General features: G+C 44.4%; 1 protein-coding gene across 1 annotated transcript in view; it reads left to right on the plus strand.

The window, feature by feature from the left end:
* The first annotated feature begins 369 nt into the window (after positions 1-369).
* ALDH7A1 (aldehyde dehydrogenase 7 family member A1) overlaps positions 370-17,682 on the plus strand; it is a 48,588-nt gene continuing 31,275 nt past the window's right edge. The window contains exons 1-6 of the mRNA XM_025995003.2: positions 370-633; positions 1,897-1,950; positions 2,494-2,559; positions 11,753-11,833; positions 12,193-12,316; positions 17,462-17,594. Coding sequence (XP_025850788.1) covers positions 442-633; positions 1,897-1,950; positions 2,494-2,559; positions 11,753-11,833; positions 12,193-12,316; positions 17,462-17,594 — 650 coding nt within the window. The 5' untranslated portion in view covers positions 370-441. The remainder of the gene's footprint in view (positions 634-1,896; positions 1,951-2,493; positions 2,560-11,752; positions 11,834-12,192; positions 12,317-17,461; positions 17,595-17,682) is intronic.

The following is a 17,682-nucleotide window of genomic DNA, read 5'->3' on the forward strand; positions in this document are numbered from 1 at the left end:
GGTAGTAAAGGGCCATTCTCAGACCCCAGGCCCGAGCCACCGAACCAGAATGTGTGCATAACGCGATGGCATGACGGAAAGGTGAGCACTCGCACGAGGCAGCCCGGGAGCCCTGCTCTAAGCCTGGGTACTTTAGAGCCGGTATTAGGCTGCAAGGAGCCTCCAGCCGGAGCCGCGGTTCGCGGCGTCCCTCAGCAGACGGCAGCGGCCCTCCCGCTGGCTCCCAGCGCACCCGCCCCGCTCCCGGCGAGGGCGAGCTCGAGCTCTGCGCGCCCCCGGAAGACCCGGGCGGGGGCGGGCCGAACGGGGGAGTCCCGGGGGGGGTGGGGGCGTGCTCGGGGGGCGGGGCCCGGCCTGCCCAATGCGCTCTCCCGGGAGGGGGGCGGGGCGCTATTTCTGCAGTCCCGGGGCGCGGGCGCGCCGCGCGTGCCCGGGCCCAGCATGTGGCGCGTTCCCCGCCAGCTGTGTGTGCGCGTTGCAGGGGGAGGCAAGCTCTCGGGCGCTCGCCACAGACCCGCTGCCTTCATGTCCACTCTGCTCATCAATCAGGCCCAGTATGCTTGGCTGAAGGAGCTGGGGCTCCGCGAGGAAAACGAGGGCGTGTATAATGGCAGCTGGGGAGGCCGCGGAGAGGTATGCGGGCGCCCTGGAGATCCGTGCGGGCTCCTGCGCTCCCGGAGGCCGCGCGGGCACTGCCGCCGCCTCCCGCTGCTGGGACCGCGGTGCCGGGTGGGCAGGTCTGAGGCCCCGGAGTGAACATGCGCATGTGAGGGGCCTTGCGGGATACGCCCAGATCGTGAGGCCTTTGTGTGTTCTGGACAATCCGTGCCATGGAGCTGGTGGGGCTTGAACTCCCGCACGCGCTTACAGCCTATGGCGGCGTTGCGCGGTGGGTGGGAGACAGGCTACAGGCTTAGCCTTGGGAAATTGCCTCAATTTTGTGCTTGACTCCGGCTCTTCTGATGTCACGTGCGCCGCAGGCAGTGTTCTTAGTGTTACACTGTCCTTGCTGTTGGAGTTCGCAAGCCGGGACTCGCTGACATCCAGTTAAATCTGCTGGGCTCCGAGCTTCCTTGAGGACAGGATTTTCAGCGTTTATTTCCAGAGCCAGACAGCATGACTGGCACGCAGAGAAAGCTCAGTGCAATGTTTTATTAGGGAATAGGATGGGAAGGTAAGGTTTTTGGGGGAGCTGCATGACTAAGAAAGCTTTTATAAGAAGATGTTACATAAAAAAAGAAAAAGAAGAGGTTACATAACATGCCACAAAGTTTGTTGCATACACCGAACTTGCCTTGTTAGAAGAAACACTTGTTCCTCCAGGTTATTGCTGACTGTGGGAGATGTAGGTGTTTGCAGTTATTCTCCAAATTACCCTCCCCTTCTGTTGGCAGTTTGATCCTGTTTTTCCTGTGGCATTTTATCATTAGGGTCCTGGATAAAATACTTCCTCCTGAAAATTTTTTTAGCGACGCCTTGATTTTTTTTCCTTTCTAATCTCTGCAGCTTGTGTCGAGATACAGAGTTGTCCACTCTTCTTCACCTTCTGACTAGGACAGAGTAAGAGAAGATTAAGTGAAACTCTTCAGTTTAGTCTCTTATGAATGGAGAAAGAGGCGACGTAATGGGTTATATTAGACTTTTGCTCCCACACCCCATATTTAGTTGGCAAGACTGTGTTTTGCAAAAAAGTGGTTCTGAATGTTTAGATCACAAATGAAAGACCACTCTCTAAGTGACCTATTTGTAATAGAAGCTAATGTAAAAATTCCAAGTTTGGATATGGTGTCTTAAGTTTTTTTTCTTCCTCCTTTACCGTCCCCTTTTTTTTGGTCTGTTCCCCCTGGTTGGAAGGGATTACATTTTCTATACATGGCATTTTCTTTTTGTTTGAAGGTTATCACAACCTATTGTCCGGCTAACAACGAACCGATAGCAAGAGTCCGACAGGTAAGTTTTTTTTGTCTTGTTAATACAAACTGCCCACTTGTGCCAGTGATGAAAAGCAGTATGGAGTCTCACAGTCCAAGAATAAAGTGTTTCGTTTTCATGTGACATTTAAGAATGTCTCGGAGACTGCCCAGTCTTTGGGTTTGGGTGCTCTAAAAAAGGTGACAGAAAAGTCATTGGGAGGGGGGCTCCATTTAAGGCCATATCTCTGAATCACCTGTTTTTGAATGAAGATTCTATTCTAACCTCTGAAGTCTGGGTTGGAGCCCAGGGTTCTGATTTTCTAACGTCTCAGGTATTGTCCCCAGATGAGGCTGATGGAGCTTGCTTCTAGAAGCAACGTTTAAGAAGCACAGCCGGATTCTAAGCTGTCTTACCGAGTTCAGTCTATGAAGGCATAGGCTGTGAAAATCATTCTAGAAACTACGAATCCGACGGTCACCTGGAGATACTCCCATTCTTTTCCACAAATCTCGTTTGTTCTCAGAGGGGATCATCCCTTCCCATTATTTTTCTTTGTCTCCCGTCTAATTCCTACTTTAGGCCAGTGTGGCTGACTATGAAGAAACAGTGAAGAAAGCCAGGGAAGCCTGGAAAGTCTGGGCAGAGGTGAGTGCGAAGGTCACAGCATGATGACCTATGGTAATTGCAAGGGAGATAGAGAAAAATTTTACAAGAGCAGTCAGTGCTCCCCTGCAAGGGGAGTTGCTTGGAGCTATGATAATCTCTGAGCCGTAGCCCTAGGATAGTGCATTTTCCATATTTGGCTTTCAATTAATGGGTGATTTTAAGTGGATTAAAAGTCTTTGAAGAAGCATAAACCTCAGCTCTGAACACTATTTTCCAGTTGAAGTAAGTTTCTAATTGGACTAAAAGAAAGGACTGTGTATGCTAGAAACCCCATTTTGCTGCTTCTCCCATCTCCTTCTAGCCAACTGTATGTAGGGGTGAGGGGTGGGAGCATCTCAGCAGTAGGTGGATAGCCCTAGTTCAAAGGGCAGGGGCTTGAGTTCCTGCTGTCTGATCTGGCGTTAGAGTGGGTGGTGCCTCCTTCTTCTGTCTCCACCTGGGGTAATGTGATCTTCTGTAGGAGCTGTGACTGGAGCTGAGCTGGGCCACAGGGAGCTGTCACTAGGTGAGGGCCAGGCTCTGGAAGAGAAGAGAGGGAAGAAATGGGGTAGCCCGCATTTCCCTTATTCCCTCCCCCACTCTGAATATTCCATTCTATCTATCACTGAAGATTATAGGCCTGAGGCTAGAGGAACATCCTGGACTGTTTAACCCAGTTCTACCCTTGGGTAAATTACTTCCCTTCTGTGTGCTCTGTCTTGTAAATAGAGGAGATGGCCTGCCTGCCTCCTGGGGTTATGGTGAGCATTAAATGAATTAATCCTTGGAATTGCTAGCTGCAGAACCTGGCCTTTGCAGACGTCTTACCAGGGCCACAGAACCACGTGTTACTGGTTTCCAGACTGCTGAGTCAATGTTTTTTTCTGAATCAAAGAATGCTAGGGTGAATTGGACAGGGGCAGGCTCTCCCAGAGAGCCCTGAGTTGAATGTACCTTAGTTGTCAGCTGAGGAACCACCTCTGTGCAAAGCAGGAGGAACATCTTTCCTGTACTTTAAGCCTGATTGTTGGTGTAGGGTTCCATTATGCACAATGAAAAATATCCTTGAGTGTTAAAACACCACTTCCAAAAGTATATGGTATAATAAGTAAAGTTCACTCTACGTAGAGAAAAGTGTCCAAAGCAGTGTCATTTATTGTTTGCAAAATAATTTTTGTTTTTTTTTTGATCCTAAAAGTGTAATACATATTTGGGGTACCTGGGTGGCTCCGTCAGTTAAGTGGCTACCTTCTGCTCGGGTTGTGATCTCAGGTCATGATCTCGGGGTTGGCTCCCTGCTTAGCAGGGATCTGCTGCTTCCTCTGTTTCTCCCACCACCCCATCATGCACTCTCTCAAATAAATATATAAAACCTTTAAAAAAAATTAACACAGGGTGCCTGGGTAGCTCAGTTGGTTAAGTGTCTGCCTTTGGCTCATGTCATGATCTCAGGGTCCTAGGCATTGGGAATCCCTGCTCAGCGGTGGATCTACTTCTCCTTCTGCCCTTCCCGCCTGCTCATGCGCTCTCTCTCTCACTCTCTCTCAAATAAAATCTTTAAGAAAGATTAATATATATTCTTTTTTAAAAAATATATTTATTCAAAAAAAAATATATATTTATTCATGAGAGACACAGAGAGAGAGAGACTCCATGCAGGGAGCCTGATGTGGGACTCGATCGCAGGACTCCACGATCATGCCCTGGGCGGAAGGCAGGCACTAAAATGCTGAGCCACCCAAGAGTAATGTATATTCTTTAATAAGAATTGGATGAGACACTAATATAATCACATTGGATCCCCTTACATCTTCTTTTATAGAGAATGGTTATTAGAGTTGGAGTTTGTGCATTTCCTTCCAGTCTTTTTTGTTTCATAGTTGGTGGTTATTATACGTGGCATGTGTAAAATTTTGACACCCATCGTGGCATTGCCTACCAGCCTAAAGTTGCGTAATTTTAAAATTGTTTTCCTATATATAAGCTATTCCAAAAAAATTAGACTTAATTTTTTAGAGTAGTTTCAGGTTTATAGGAGAGAAAAAAATTTTGGCTTTTCACTTCCGAGTTCTGTAGCTGGTTTAATAATTGACATAAAACAGATGAACAAGAGAAAAACATTTGAATTTCTCATGTGGGGCACGGAAGAGTGGCAGTGAGGAAAGATCCAAGACCCAAGGGCAGCCAGACATCTAAGCTTGTATGTATCCAGAGCTCTGGGGCTTCTTGGAGAGGAAGGCAGTTCATAGGAAGGTGAGAGGAGCAAATGTTTGGTACACAAATGTGTTCCCTGCCATGCCAGTAGGTCATCCTTATAAAAGCAATCTGTGGTAAGAACTCGCTTCTTGGCACAGACCCCCTTCTTTCAGGCAGTTAGGGAGAGGTAAAAAGCTTTTCCTGAGTCTCTTGGGCCTTGGTTGCCTTCAGCTCAGAATGATCCTAATGCTTAATGCCCAAGTGGCACATTCTGGCTTAGCCTGAGCCCATTCAGCAGAGAGATGAGTGGAAAACAGGGAGTTCTGTCCTTATCACACTTTGCACGTTTCCTTAACCACTGTCTTACATTGGTGCCCTACATTGCTTACAATTGGAGAGCCAGTGCTGATCAACTGTTATTAACTAAAGCCCATAATTTGCATTAGGATTTACTGTTTGCATATAGGGTTTTGAATGCCAGTAAAACGTGATCAGAAACATGTATGTATGTGTGTGCATTTACCCAGGTGTGTGTGATTCAGGGTCTTTCCTAAACTCCTAAACTGACTTTTTTTTTTTTTTTTTAAGATTTTATTTATTTATTCATGAGAGAGAGACACAGAGGCAGAGACACAGAGGAAGAAGCAGGCTTCATGCAGGGAGCCTGACGTGGGACTGGATCTCGGGACTCCAGGATCGTGCCCTGGGCTGAAGGCAGATGCTAAACTGCTGAGCCACCCAAGGATCCCCCTAAACTGGCTTTTTTTTTTTTTCTTTTTCTTTTTAGACTGGCTTTTAAATCAGTCTTGTCTGACGCCCTTCTGGGAGCCTGCTGCTCCCTCTCTGTGTCTCTGCCTTCCTGTGTCTCTCATGAATAAATAAATAAGATAATCAATCAGTCTTGGCTGTGCCCTAGGGGCTGGCAGCTGACACTGATACCTTTCCTTAGTAGTGTGCAGTACTCTTCTTGTTACTGCTATTTTCATGTTTAGGGTTTCACATGGCCATCCTCTCTCAGTGAACAGTGCCCGCCCCTGCACCTAACATGCTTGCTTCTACTTCCCAGACTGCTCAGATCTCCCAGTAGAGTGACATTGCTAAGTGGGAGCAGGTTGTTGTCCTGGGTGATGGTTGGGGATCCCACTTGTTAGAATTTGAGTTAAGCAATTGAGTTCAAAGTTGAGGGTAGTGGCAGAGCCTTTCCTAACTGCATCTGGGGCTCCTGCCAACGGGGCAGTCACTTAGAGGCTGCTGGTGCCTCACACAAGGAGAGAGCAAAGCTCATCCCCTCCTGGTCTACACACTTAACCCTCCTGGGTCCTTAATTCGAGTGGGGCTGCTTCTGCTTCCCCCTGATAGTTTTGGATGGCCTCGCCTGTGTTAGGACAAACCACTGTTTCATTGACTTCTTTTGTGAGAGGCCTGAAATTTTTTTTTTTAAGATTTTATTTATTTATTCATGATAGAGAGAGAGAGAGAGAGAGAGAGAGAGAGAGAGAGAGGCAGAGACACAGGCAGAGGGAGAAGCAGGCTCCATGCAGGGAGCCCGACATGGGATTCGATCCCGGGTCTCCAGGATCGCGCCCTGGGCCAAAGGCAGGAGCTAAACCGCTGCGCCACCCAGGGATCCCAAGGCCTGAAATTTTTCAAAGGGAACATTTTTCTTTAAGGAAAAAGTATAAAAATATAGGAAGCTTCCTATGTGAAAAATATATAGCTGATTTCTTTCTCCTAACTAAACCTGAGCACAGAGAACCTGGTCGGGATTACTGGCTCTGCTGCTCTCTCTCAGGAACTGGTTTCAGCCCAGAATGCCACCTGTTTATGCTTCTCTGCATCCACGTGTGTCTTCATTTTCCCCCTGTCCATCTCTGGGGAGGAAGAGCTAGAGTGATGACAGGCACCATCTCTAACCGAAAAAAGGAATAACATTTACATGGAAGCTCTATAATATATGGTAGCTCTTTGGTGATCAGGGAAGGAATCTCTGAGGAGGTAGCACATGAACCCAGAATAAATAATAAGAGCCATCCATCTAATGGCACCTGGGTGGCTCAGTGGTTGAGCGTCTGCCTTTGGCTCAGGCCATGATCCCGGGGTCCTGGGATCAAGTCCTGCATTGGGCTTCCATCAGGGAGCCTGCTTTTCCCTCTGCCTAGGTCTCTGCCTTTGTCTTTCATGAATAAATTTTTAAAAATATTTAAGGGGATCCCTGGGTGGCGCAGCGGTTTGGCGCCTGCATTTGCCACAGGGCGTGATCCTGGAGACCCGGGATCGAATCCCACGTTGGGCTCCCGGTGCATGAAGCCTGCTTCTCTGCCTCTCTCTCTCTCTGTGACTATAATAAATAAATAAAAATTAAAAAAAAAAAACCTAAACTTTAAAAAAAAAATAAATAAAAATATTTAAGTTTAACATGGTAGCACTTTTTTTTTTATTATATTTTTTAAATTTTTCTTTATTTATGATAGTCACACAGAGAGAGAGGGAGAGAGGCAGAGACACAGGCAGAGGGAGAAGCAGGCTCCATGCACCGGGAACCCGACGTGGGATTCGATCCCGGGTCTCCAGGATCGCGCCCTGGGCCAAAGGCAGGCGCCAAACCGCTGCGCCACCCAGGGATCCCCATGGTAGCACTTTAACACAGGTTTCCTTGTATTATTACCCCAAAAGCTCAGCTAATAATTCCCTCAGTGCTGATAATTCCTTCTTGTGGCTGTTGGGGATGCTCGTTCTAAGTATGTACTTCACAGGTACAGTGTGCAGGGAGGAGGTCTCCTGTTGTCCACCTCAGGAGGACATGAGGTTACAAATGGCCTGTCATGCTGAGATCAGTCAAGCTCACCTGGGAGATGGGTTATCATGTTGCCCACTCTGCCCCCATTTCCCTCTCCCCAGACCCAATCCTGCTTTCTCAATTCTTGCTACTCTGTCCCATCATTGGGAGGCTAGAACAAAAATGAAGAGGCCACATTTGAATGGTCTTGGATGGAATCCAGCTCAAAGGTTTCATGGGTGATGATTTTGCTATATACCCAGGGTTGAGGATCTCTCAATTACCAATTGTCAGTTACCAAGTCTTGAATATTTTAAATTGCAGTTATCTCTGTTGCTATTTCTGTAATTGGGACAAGTCACCATCTTTTTCTTGCCTAATAGTCTTCCTATGTGAATCTTGTCTCACTCTGTTCTATTTCCTAGACCACACCTGGAGGGCTTTTTTTTTTTTTTTAATACAATTGTTTTAAGTGAGCTCCAACCTCAAGATCAAGAGTTGCATGCTGTGTAGACTGAGCCAGCCAGGTGCCCCTGGAGTGGTATTTTACAATGCACTGTGATTTTCCCCCCTACCATTTAATACCCTCTAGTGATTTCCCCACTATTTTTTTAAAATTAATTAATTAATTTATTTATTTATTTATTTATTTGACAGAGCGCAAGCAGGGAGAGCAGTAGAGAGAGAGGGAGAAGCAGGTTCTGCACTGGAGCAGGGAGCCCAATGCGGGACTTGATCCCAGGACACCTGAGCCACTCAGGCGCCCTCCACACTATTTTTTGGAGGATTCTTTATAAGATCCTTTGCACTGTGACTCCAGATTTTCTCCCCTGCCTCTTTTAACCCCTTTAAATTTTTCAAAAGTCCCCATATTCTCTTTTGTTTTTTGGCCTTTGCACGTGCTCAGTCCTGTTGCCCATAATTTCTGTCTACCTTCTCTACCTCTTTACCTGGCAAACACCAATCATGCTTGAGGTCTTCAGTCTCAATTTTAAACTTCTTCAGAAAGCCTCCTTCCTCCCTACTTGCTTAACCCCAAGTAACACTAAATTAACACGGCTAGCTGCTCCCCTTGTACAGTCTGGCTTCTCCAGCCTGGCACTTAGCACATGAGACTGAAATCACCTATTTCTTGTCTTCACCACTCCTGGAGTGTTGGTTCTGGTGGGCTTGAATTGTAGCTGTCTTCTCTAGTATCCCTGGGGAAGAACAGAATATCTGGCACTATAGGAAGTGTGCAATAATTACTGGTTAGAGACTGAATAATATATACAAGAATATGATGTAAAGGGCTATGTGTATTGAACATTCTGAGTTGAAATTAACCAGTTTGCTAAACTTACAAACCTGTGGGCTAAATTCATTTGGAACAGTAGTAAACTCATTCCATGCTTAGGAAATGTATAGGATCTGTGCTGATTCATGTAACAATCAGTTTTTGATATTTTCAAAAGAGTGCATGTATTGTAAAAATGGCAAATATTGGCAGCCCGGGTGGCTCAGCGGTTTAGTGCCTGCCTTCAGCCCAGGGTCTGATCCTGGAGACCCGGGATCGAGTCCCACGTCGGGCTCCCTGCATGGAGTCTGCTTCTCCCTCTGCCTGTGTCTCTGCCTCTCTCTCTCTGTGTCTCTCATGAATAAATAAATAAAGTCTTAAAAAAAAAAAAGGCAAATATTGTAGACTTATTAAATGTGAGGAACAAAAGTCTTATAATTCCATCCCACCACCTAAAAAAATCCCATTCCCCAGAAATGACCATTCTTAACATCTTGTGTATTTCTTCAAACATAAGCAAAAATTTAGTTATTGTATGCATATTTTGCTATTTTCTGTTACAACTCTGGAAAGTTTTTGCTTGTAAGTCTACCTTGTAGAGTGTAAATAATCCCGTATTATAGCTTTTGTGTAATTAACCAGTCCTGTGTTGATAGACATAAAGATGGTTTGTTTTTCTCCACCAGAAACAGCACTGCAGTAAGTGTTGTACCTGTATGTCTGTAACGTGTGTATTTGCTTGATATCCAGAAATGGAATTACCTAGTCAAAGAGAAGGAATGGGTTAAATGTTACAGTATGCCGGGTTACTTTCCAGAAAAGCTCTATCACAACACCATCTATTTGGAAAGAAGAGAGTGAGGATGAGCCCTGAGTTCTGGGTCAGGCTCTGGGAAGCCACCCTGGAACAGAGCTTTGATAGCAATCTCTGAAGAGCCAGTGGAGTACTGGGGCCAGCCTGGGGAAAATGGTCCTTTTAGTTGCCTTTGAAGGAGAGCCAGAGTTAATTGGGAAGAGCTGGGGGAAGAGGAGTGATGGTCACATTGAGGAAGTAATGTCTCCATATGTAAATCATGTCTCAAACTCCACGTGGCCCAACCTGTACTCTTTACCTTCACAAACCCGACACTTATTTTTTTTTTTAGAGGTTTATTTATTTATTTGAGAGTAAGCCAACACGAGTTGGGGGGGAGGGGCAAAGGGAGAGGGAGAAGCCAACTCCTCTCTCAGCAGGGAGCCCAATATGGGGCTTGATCCCAGGATTCTGGAACCATGACCTGAGTCGGAGGCACTCAACTGACTGAGCCACCCAAGTGTCCCAACCTTTGATACTTCTGAGTCTTCTTCATCTGGGGAATTGTACTTCCATCTACCTAGCTGTTCAAGCCAGAGATCTAGGCATCATCCATGGCTCTACATCCCTCATTTCCCACACCTATTCCATTAGTGTGTCCTGTCCGTTCTATTTCCTAAATAATCCTGATTCTACTTTATGTCTCCCTTGCTTCAGTTTTATATTTCTTTTTTTTTTTTTAAGATTTTATTTATTTATCAGAGAGAGAGAGAGAGAGAGGTGGGGGGGGGGGGGGGGGAGGCAGAGAGAGAAGCAGGCTCCATGCAGGGAGCCTGACCTGGGACTCGATCCCAGGTCTCCAGGATCAGGCCCTGGGCTGAAGGCATCGCTAAACTGCTGAGCCACCCAGGCTGCCCCCAGTTTTACTATCAAGTTAGTATAATCTTTGGCCTAGGCTACTAGAGTGTGTTCTTAATTGATCTTCTACTTTTCCCCTCCTGTATCTGTTCCATCTATCCCACATTGATTTTTCTTTTTAAAATTTTTATTTAAAGAGAGAAAGAGAGGGGCTGAGGAGCAGAGGGAGAGGGACAAGCAGATTCTGTGCTGAGTGTGGAGCCTGACTTAGGGCTCAATCCCACAACCCTGAGACCATGACCTGAGTGGGAATTGAGAGTCAGACTCAGGGGCACCTGGGTGGCTCAATGGTTGAGCATCTTCCTCTGACTCAGGTTGTGATCCCAGGGTCCTGGGATCAAGTCCTGCATCAGGCTCTCCGGGGGGAGCCTGCTTCTCCCTCTGCCTATGTCTCTGCCTCTCTCTGTGTGTCTCTAATGAATGAATAAATAAAATCTTAAAAAAAAAAAAAAAGGAGTCAGACTCAGATAATCAACCCACTCAGCCACCCAGGTACCCCCCCTTACAGCGATCTTAAAAAGGCAAAGTGGGGCACCTGCATGGCTCGCTCAGTAGAGTATGTGACTCTTGATCTTGGGGTCTTGAGTTCAAGCCCCACTTTGTTGGCATAAAGCTTACTTAATTAAAAAAGTTTTTTTGGGGGGGGGAAGGTAAAGCAAATAATTTTCCCCTTGAAAACCATTAAAGACTTCCCATTGTGCTTAGAATAAGATTCAGTAAGATTATTAGCTCCATGAATGCTTCCCTTATTTTAGTCCAGGTGCCTGGCATTATTCCTGTTACATACTAGGTGCTCAGAAAATAGTGAGTAAATCGTAATTTGAAAAAAAAAGTCATAATTTGAATGGCTTATGGAATGCCATTTCATCAGCTGAGTAGTATTTGGGCATGCAGTCATTTTGACACATAAGAAAACATCACTGGAAATCTTAAAGGTTTACAGATATTTAAGGTATCTTAAGCTTTTTCTAGAGTCCTTGCAAAGACTGTGTTCATTCTCTGAATTTCTCTCTGTCCTTGGCACAGACCCTTGCTTTCCAAGAACCTGTCACCTGGCTGATGTTTCCTGGGTCTCTGGTATTAGTTTTAGGGACGTGCTATAATCAGTCTTGATGTGATCAAAAAATCATCTGATGGGCTGGGACTTAATTCTCTTAGAGCACGATTGTCTACTGTTGTGTTACAGACATGTTTACGCTTTGAATTAGACACTGAGATTCCATTTTCTTCTTAGGTTCCTGCTCCGAAGCGAGGAGAAGTAGTGAGGCAGATTGGGGATGCTTTGAGGGAGAAGATCCAAATACTAGGAAATTTGGTAACGTATTTCGATAGTAAATACACGTTCCTTTGAGTGGGGAATAAGGCTTGTTGTGCATTTGTGTTTAAGATTGTAAGATTGTGATGCTTAAGGAGAACAGTCATAATATTTATAAAAAACAACTCTTTAGAGGAAAAGTAAAGACAAATCTTGGGTTTTTATTTATTTTTATTTATTTTTATTTTTTATTTTTTTAAATCTTGGGTTTTTAAATTAATATAACAGACTCTCTGAAATTTACCCCTTCACAAAATTAACATGAAATACTGTTTGGTCCCCACCCTGCCCCATAAACTTAGTATTTAAAATATGAATTGCGTTGCAAAAATGCTTCTTGTTTTTTTGTACTTTTTTAGGTGTCTTTGGAGATGGGGAAAATCTTAGTGGAAGGTGTGGGAGAAGTTCAAGAGTACGTGGATGTTTGTGATTATGCTGTTGGCTTATCGCGGATGATTGGGGGACCCATCTTGCCTTCTGAAAGTAAGCAATGAAGTCAATTAAGCTAAGAATTTTGTGCTCTTAGGCAGAGCTCAAAAAAATGCTGTAGCTGTGAATTAGTTGGCAGAAGAGCAACTGCATGTAGCATGGAAATATACAAAAATGTCTTTCATGTCTGTACCAACAAATATAAATTCAAATAGGTAAAAACATCAGATCAAAGTACTTTTTTTTTTAAATCAAAGTACTTCTTAAATTTTTCTATTTTTATTTTATTTTTAATTTTTAATTTTTATTTATTTATTTTAAAAGATTTTATTTATTTATTCATTAGAGAGAGAAGAGGCAGACATAGGCAGAGAGAAAAGCAGGCTCCATGCAGGGAGGCCGATGTGGGATTTGATCCTGGGACCCCAGGATCACGCCCTAAGCCGAAGGCAGACACCCAACCACTGAGCCACCCAGGCGTCCCAAATTTTTCTATTTTTAAAGATAATACTCCAGGGGATGCCTGGGTGGCTGAGTCGGTTAAGTGTCTGCCTTTGACTCAGGTCATGATCTCAGGGTCCTGGGATTGAGTCCTACATCAGGTTCTGCTCAGTGGGGAGTCTGCTTCTCACCCTGCTCGTGCTCGCTCTCTCTCTCTCTCTCTCTCTGATTCTCTCAAATAAACAAATAAAACCTTTTAAAAAATAAATAATTTATTTAAGAAATAACGATAAAACTCTGTTTTGGCAAGTCCATTGGTGAGATAGCCACTCTTTTGTGTGAACTTTTTTGGTAATGTGTATCACCAATCCATCAGGATAACAATCAGAAAATAAATCCAAAGGGCCAGAAATGTTTAATACCAATTTCAAGAATCTAATTCAAATAAATACTCTTGAAATGTGAAAAAGGTTTATATGTAAAGCTGTTCCTTGGCACCCCTGGGTGGCTCAGCAAATGAGTGTCTCTGCCTTCCTCTCAGGGCGTGGTCCTGGAGTCCCGGGATCGAGTCCCACATCAGGCTTCCCTCGAGGAGCCTGCTTCTCCCTCTGCGTATGTCTGTGCCCCTCTCTCTCTGTCTCTGATGAATGGATGGATGGAATCTTTAAAAAAATAATAATTTAACCAAAAGGGGAAAAAAAAGCTATTCCTTGTAGTAACAATAGGACACATTTGAAATGACCTAAATGCTTTATATGACAAATGTTAAGCTCATTTTGGTAGTCTATTAGCATATATTAAAACTCATACTTAGGAAAATTGCTTTCTCCTAACCCTACACTTACAGAAAAGTTGTATTTACTTTTAAATTATTTTAATGTTTTTGTTTTTAAGAGGTGATAAATTTATATCATGAAATTGAAAAGGAATGAAAGGGTAAAGGATAAAAAAAAGTTTCCTTCCTACCTCCCTGGATACTCCCTAAGTATTCCCATAGAAGTAGTGAATGTTTCTTGGTAGAAACCAAGAAACATTTATTTTTTATTTTTTTAGAACTTTTGTCTTATGCAGGCAAATATGTCTTTTAGGAACACAAACATTAGCAAGCTAAATGTTCTGTTCTTTTTACTTAATGTGTAAAAAGAAACTGTCACTTATTATTTCAGCAAGGGGCTTCCTTCATCTTTTTTTATAGCTGCCTTTGGGTGTCAGGACACTAATTTTTTTTTTTTTTTAAGATTTTATTTATTCATGAGAGACACAGAGAGGCAGAGACCTAAGCAGAGGGAGAAGTGGGCTCCCTGCAGGGAGCCTGATGCAGAACTCCATCCTAGGACTCTGGGATCACGACCTGAGTCTAAGGCAGACATACACTCAACCACTGAGCCACCCAAGTGCCCCAGGACACTAATGTTTTTAGCCAGTTCCCAAGTGATAAATATGTAGGGTATTTCCAATTTTTTTTGCTGTTACTTAATGTTGCAAGGGCTGACTTTGTACTTGGCAGAGGTTTCAAAAGTGAGGATACAGGTTTATATGATTTGTAATGTTTGCAGTTTTGAGCAAAATAGGTGACTGAATGCCTGCATAGAAAGTACCAAGTAGGGCAGCTCCGGTGGCGCAGCGGTTTGGCGCCGCTTGCAGCCTGGGGTATGATCCTGGAGACCTGGGATCGAGTCCCACATTGGGCTCCCTGCATGGAGCCTGCTTCTCCCTCTGTCTGTGTCTCTGCCTCTCTCTCTCTGTGTCTATGAATAAATAAATAAAATCTTAAAAAAAAAAAAAGAGTACCAAGTAGTGGAAGTCAGCCAAAACAGTAATAGTGGTTGTATGTGGCAGAATTATTGATGGTTATTAATCTATTTTTCTCTATTTTCTAAAATTTCCATGATTGGGATTCTGTTACATTTTTTTTTTAAGTTTTTTTTTTTTTTAATTTTTATTTATTTATGATAGTCACAGAGTGAGAGAGAGAGGCAGAGACATAGGCAGAGAGAGAAGCAGGCTCCATGCACCGGGAGCCCGACGTGGGATTCGATCCCGGGTCTCCAGGATCGCGTCCTGGGCCAAAGGCAGGCGCTAAACCGCTGCGCCACCCAGAGATCCCATTCTGTTACATTTATAACCAGGAAAAGGAATAATTTTTTTTGTAAAGATCACATTTTTCCGTTTTTTTTTTTTAAACAATTTTTATTTATTTATTCATGAGAGACAGAGAGAGAGAGAGAGAGAGAGAGAGAGGCAGAAACAGGGGGAGAAACGGGCTCCATGCAGGGAGCCTGATGCGGACTCAATCCCGGTTCCCAGGATCATGCCCTGGGCCAAAGGCAGACGCTCAGTTGCTGAACCACCCAGGCGTTCTGTGTTTTTTTGTTTTTGTTTTTGGGGTTTTTTTTTGGGGGGGAGGGGGAGCATATTTGGCGCATTTACTTTAGGAAAGAATTGGGATTTTTTGTTTTTTAAACTACAGTTAATGTCCTTAATTAGGTATGTAATAGTGATTCCTATTATTCAAGATGATTTTTATGTTACTGATCATTTTCAATAGGCTTTTCTAGTTAAAAAAGTAAATTGCCAGTTTGGCGAAGTGCACGTGTACATACAAGGAACTTCTTTGATTACACCTATTGTGATGTCTGCCTCACCAATTAAAATCTGTCTCAGTTGCTTGCACATTCTTTAGAAGAGTAGGTTATTTGTTTATGCAGAGCCTTTGTGGATAACTTTGATTTCATTAATATAATAAATGCTTACTGTGTACCAGATGCCAGGAGAACTAGTAGGTGGTACTTGATCAGTAAGGAATTATCCCCATCCTGAAAGAATTAATTAATTGATAGGTTGATTCATTCATTCATTGAGAGAGCACAAGCATGCATACGAGTGGGGTGGGGAGATGGGAGAGGGAGATAATTTTTTTTTTTTTAAGATTTTATTTATTTATTCATGAGAGGCACAGAGAGAGGCAGAGACATAGGCAGAGGGAGAAGCAGGCTCCTTGCAGGGAGCCCAGTGTGGGACTCTATCCCAGGTTGCCGGGATCACGACCTGAGCCAGAGGTAGATGCTCAACCACTGAGTCATCCAGGTGGCTGTCCTGAAGGAATTTATAAGCTTAAAGATTCATTATGTTTTAGAGTGGGAGGGAAGTGAGAGACATGTAATAGGACAATAGTAACAGTATGGTAAGTACTGGGGGCACAGGGCAGGGTGGTGACCCTGAGCCAGCCTTGTGAGGCAGTCAGGAGACACCCCTAGGAGACAGTAATCCAAGGTCAGGCCTTAAGGAAGGAGAGGGTGAGGTGCTTGGTCACCGAGAAGAAGCTTGTGTGATTTAAGGTGGGAAAACACCGCTTATTTAGGCAACTGCCTTGCTTTAGCATAGCTTGAGGGCAGAGGAGAGACACAAGGTGAAAATGGAGTCCTGGCAAGGAACTGGACTTTGTCCTGAGGGCATCTACAGTAGTGATCCAGTAGCGATCCAGACACCACAGAGTCCACAGAGTGGTAGGCCAGGGACAGAGGTCATTGAACTGCGCTGGCCACCCTGGGGAGGACAACAAGGGGAGGGCAGGAGAGGAGGAGGCAGGCCTGCCAGGAAGAGGCTATGTCAGCACATCATCTCCAGGGGCCTGGGAAGGGGGGTAGCTCCCGATGGGTTCCCTGTCCCCACAGCCTGAGTGTGGACAGACAGATGGACACCTGGGAGCTCCACCTTCCCAGGTGGTCTATGGTTTTTCTTTTTTTAAATATTTTATTTATTTATTCTTTTTTTTTTAATTTTATTTATTCATAGAGATGCAGAGAGAGAGAGAGAGAGGCAGAGACACAGGCAGAGGGAGAAGCAGGCTCCACGCAGAGAGCCAGACGTGGTACTCGATCCAGGGTCTCCAGGATCACGCCCTTGGCTGCAGGTGGCGCTAAACCGCTGCGCCACCAGGGCTGCCCTTATTTATTTATTCATGAGAGACAGAGAGAGAGAGAGAGGCAAAGACACAGAGGGAGAAACAGGCTCCATGCAGGGAGGTCGATGTGGGACTAGATCCTGGGTCTCTAAGATCACGCCCTGGACTGAAGGTGGTGCTAAACTGCTGAGCCACCCGGGCTGCCCTGGTCTGTGGTTTTAACTCAGTTCGAGTGGTCACCTTCCTTGCTCCAGCTGCCTTCAATTAAAATACACCCCTGTAGGATGGTGGGTGACGTTACATTTAAAATTTATATATAAGTTACATATTTTTCTTTGTATTTCTCATTTTCCAATATAAATATAAAGATTTGTGCAGTTCATTTAACATACATGTAATTCTTAGAGCTGTTCTTTTTTTCTTTCACATGAGCCATCTTGGCTTCACTTTGGAGAAGTTGGCCAAGGGCTTTACAGGCATTGTAAAAGAACAGGTGTCACAGGTCCTGTGTTGTGCCCTTTGCAGTCACATCATCCAGGGCACCTCTCCTCACCTCTTTGAAGTTTCCTTGTCTCCCAGATGGTGCTGATGCTGCCCTGATCACAAGCAGGATCAGAGGTGTGATGGTATCAGGACAGTGTATAACCTAGTATAGTAATAACAGCTTCATTGTATACTAATTAATATACCACTATCCAGCAGCTGTGTAAAATGATCCAATGCAAGACATCTGGATTCCCACTTAGCCTGATGCACCTTTGTTCTCAAAATGAATGATGTCAGACTGTAATGATTACCATCAAATGCATTAAGATACTTGTTTAAGCAAGTTCCACACCTTCCCCTGTCCTCAGGACCTGGCCATGCGCTCATTGAGCAGTGGAATCCTGTGGGCCTGGTTGGTATCATCACTGCGTTCAACTTCCCTGTGGCTGTGTATGGCTGGAACAATGCCATCGCAATGATCTGTGGGAACGTATGCCTTTGGTAAGAACTCCCTTTCTTACTCAGTGTTAAGGTGATAAAAGTAGCCATTTTCAGGTATTACTAAAAGTATTTTTCTTTCTTTCTTTTT

The sequence above is a fragment of the Vulpes vulpes genome, chromosome 12, assembly GCF_048418805.1.
Source record: "Vulpes vulpes isolate BD-2025 chromosome 12, VulVul3, whole genome shotgun sequence".
NCBI lineage: Eukaryota > Metazoa > Chordata > Mammalia > Carnivora > Canidae > Vulpes > Vulpes vulpes.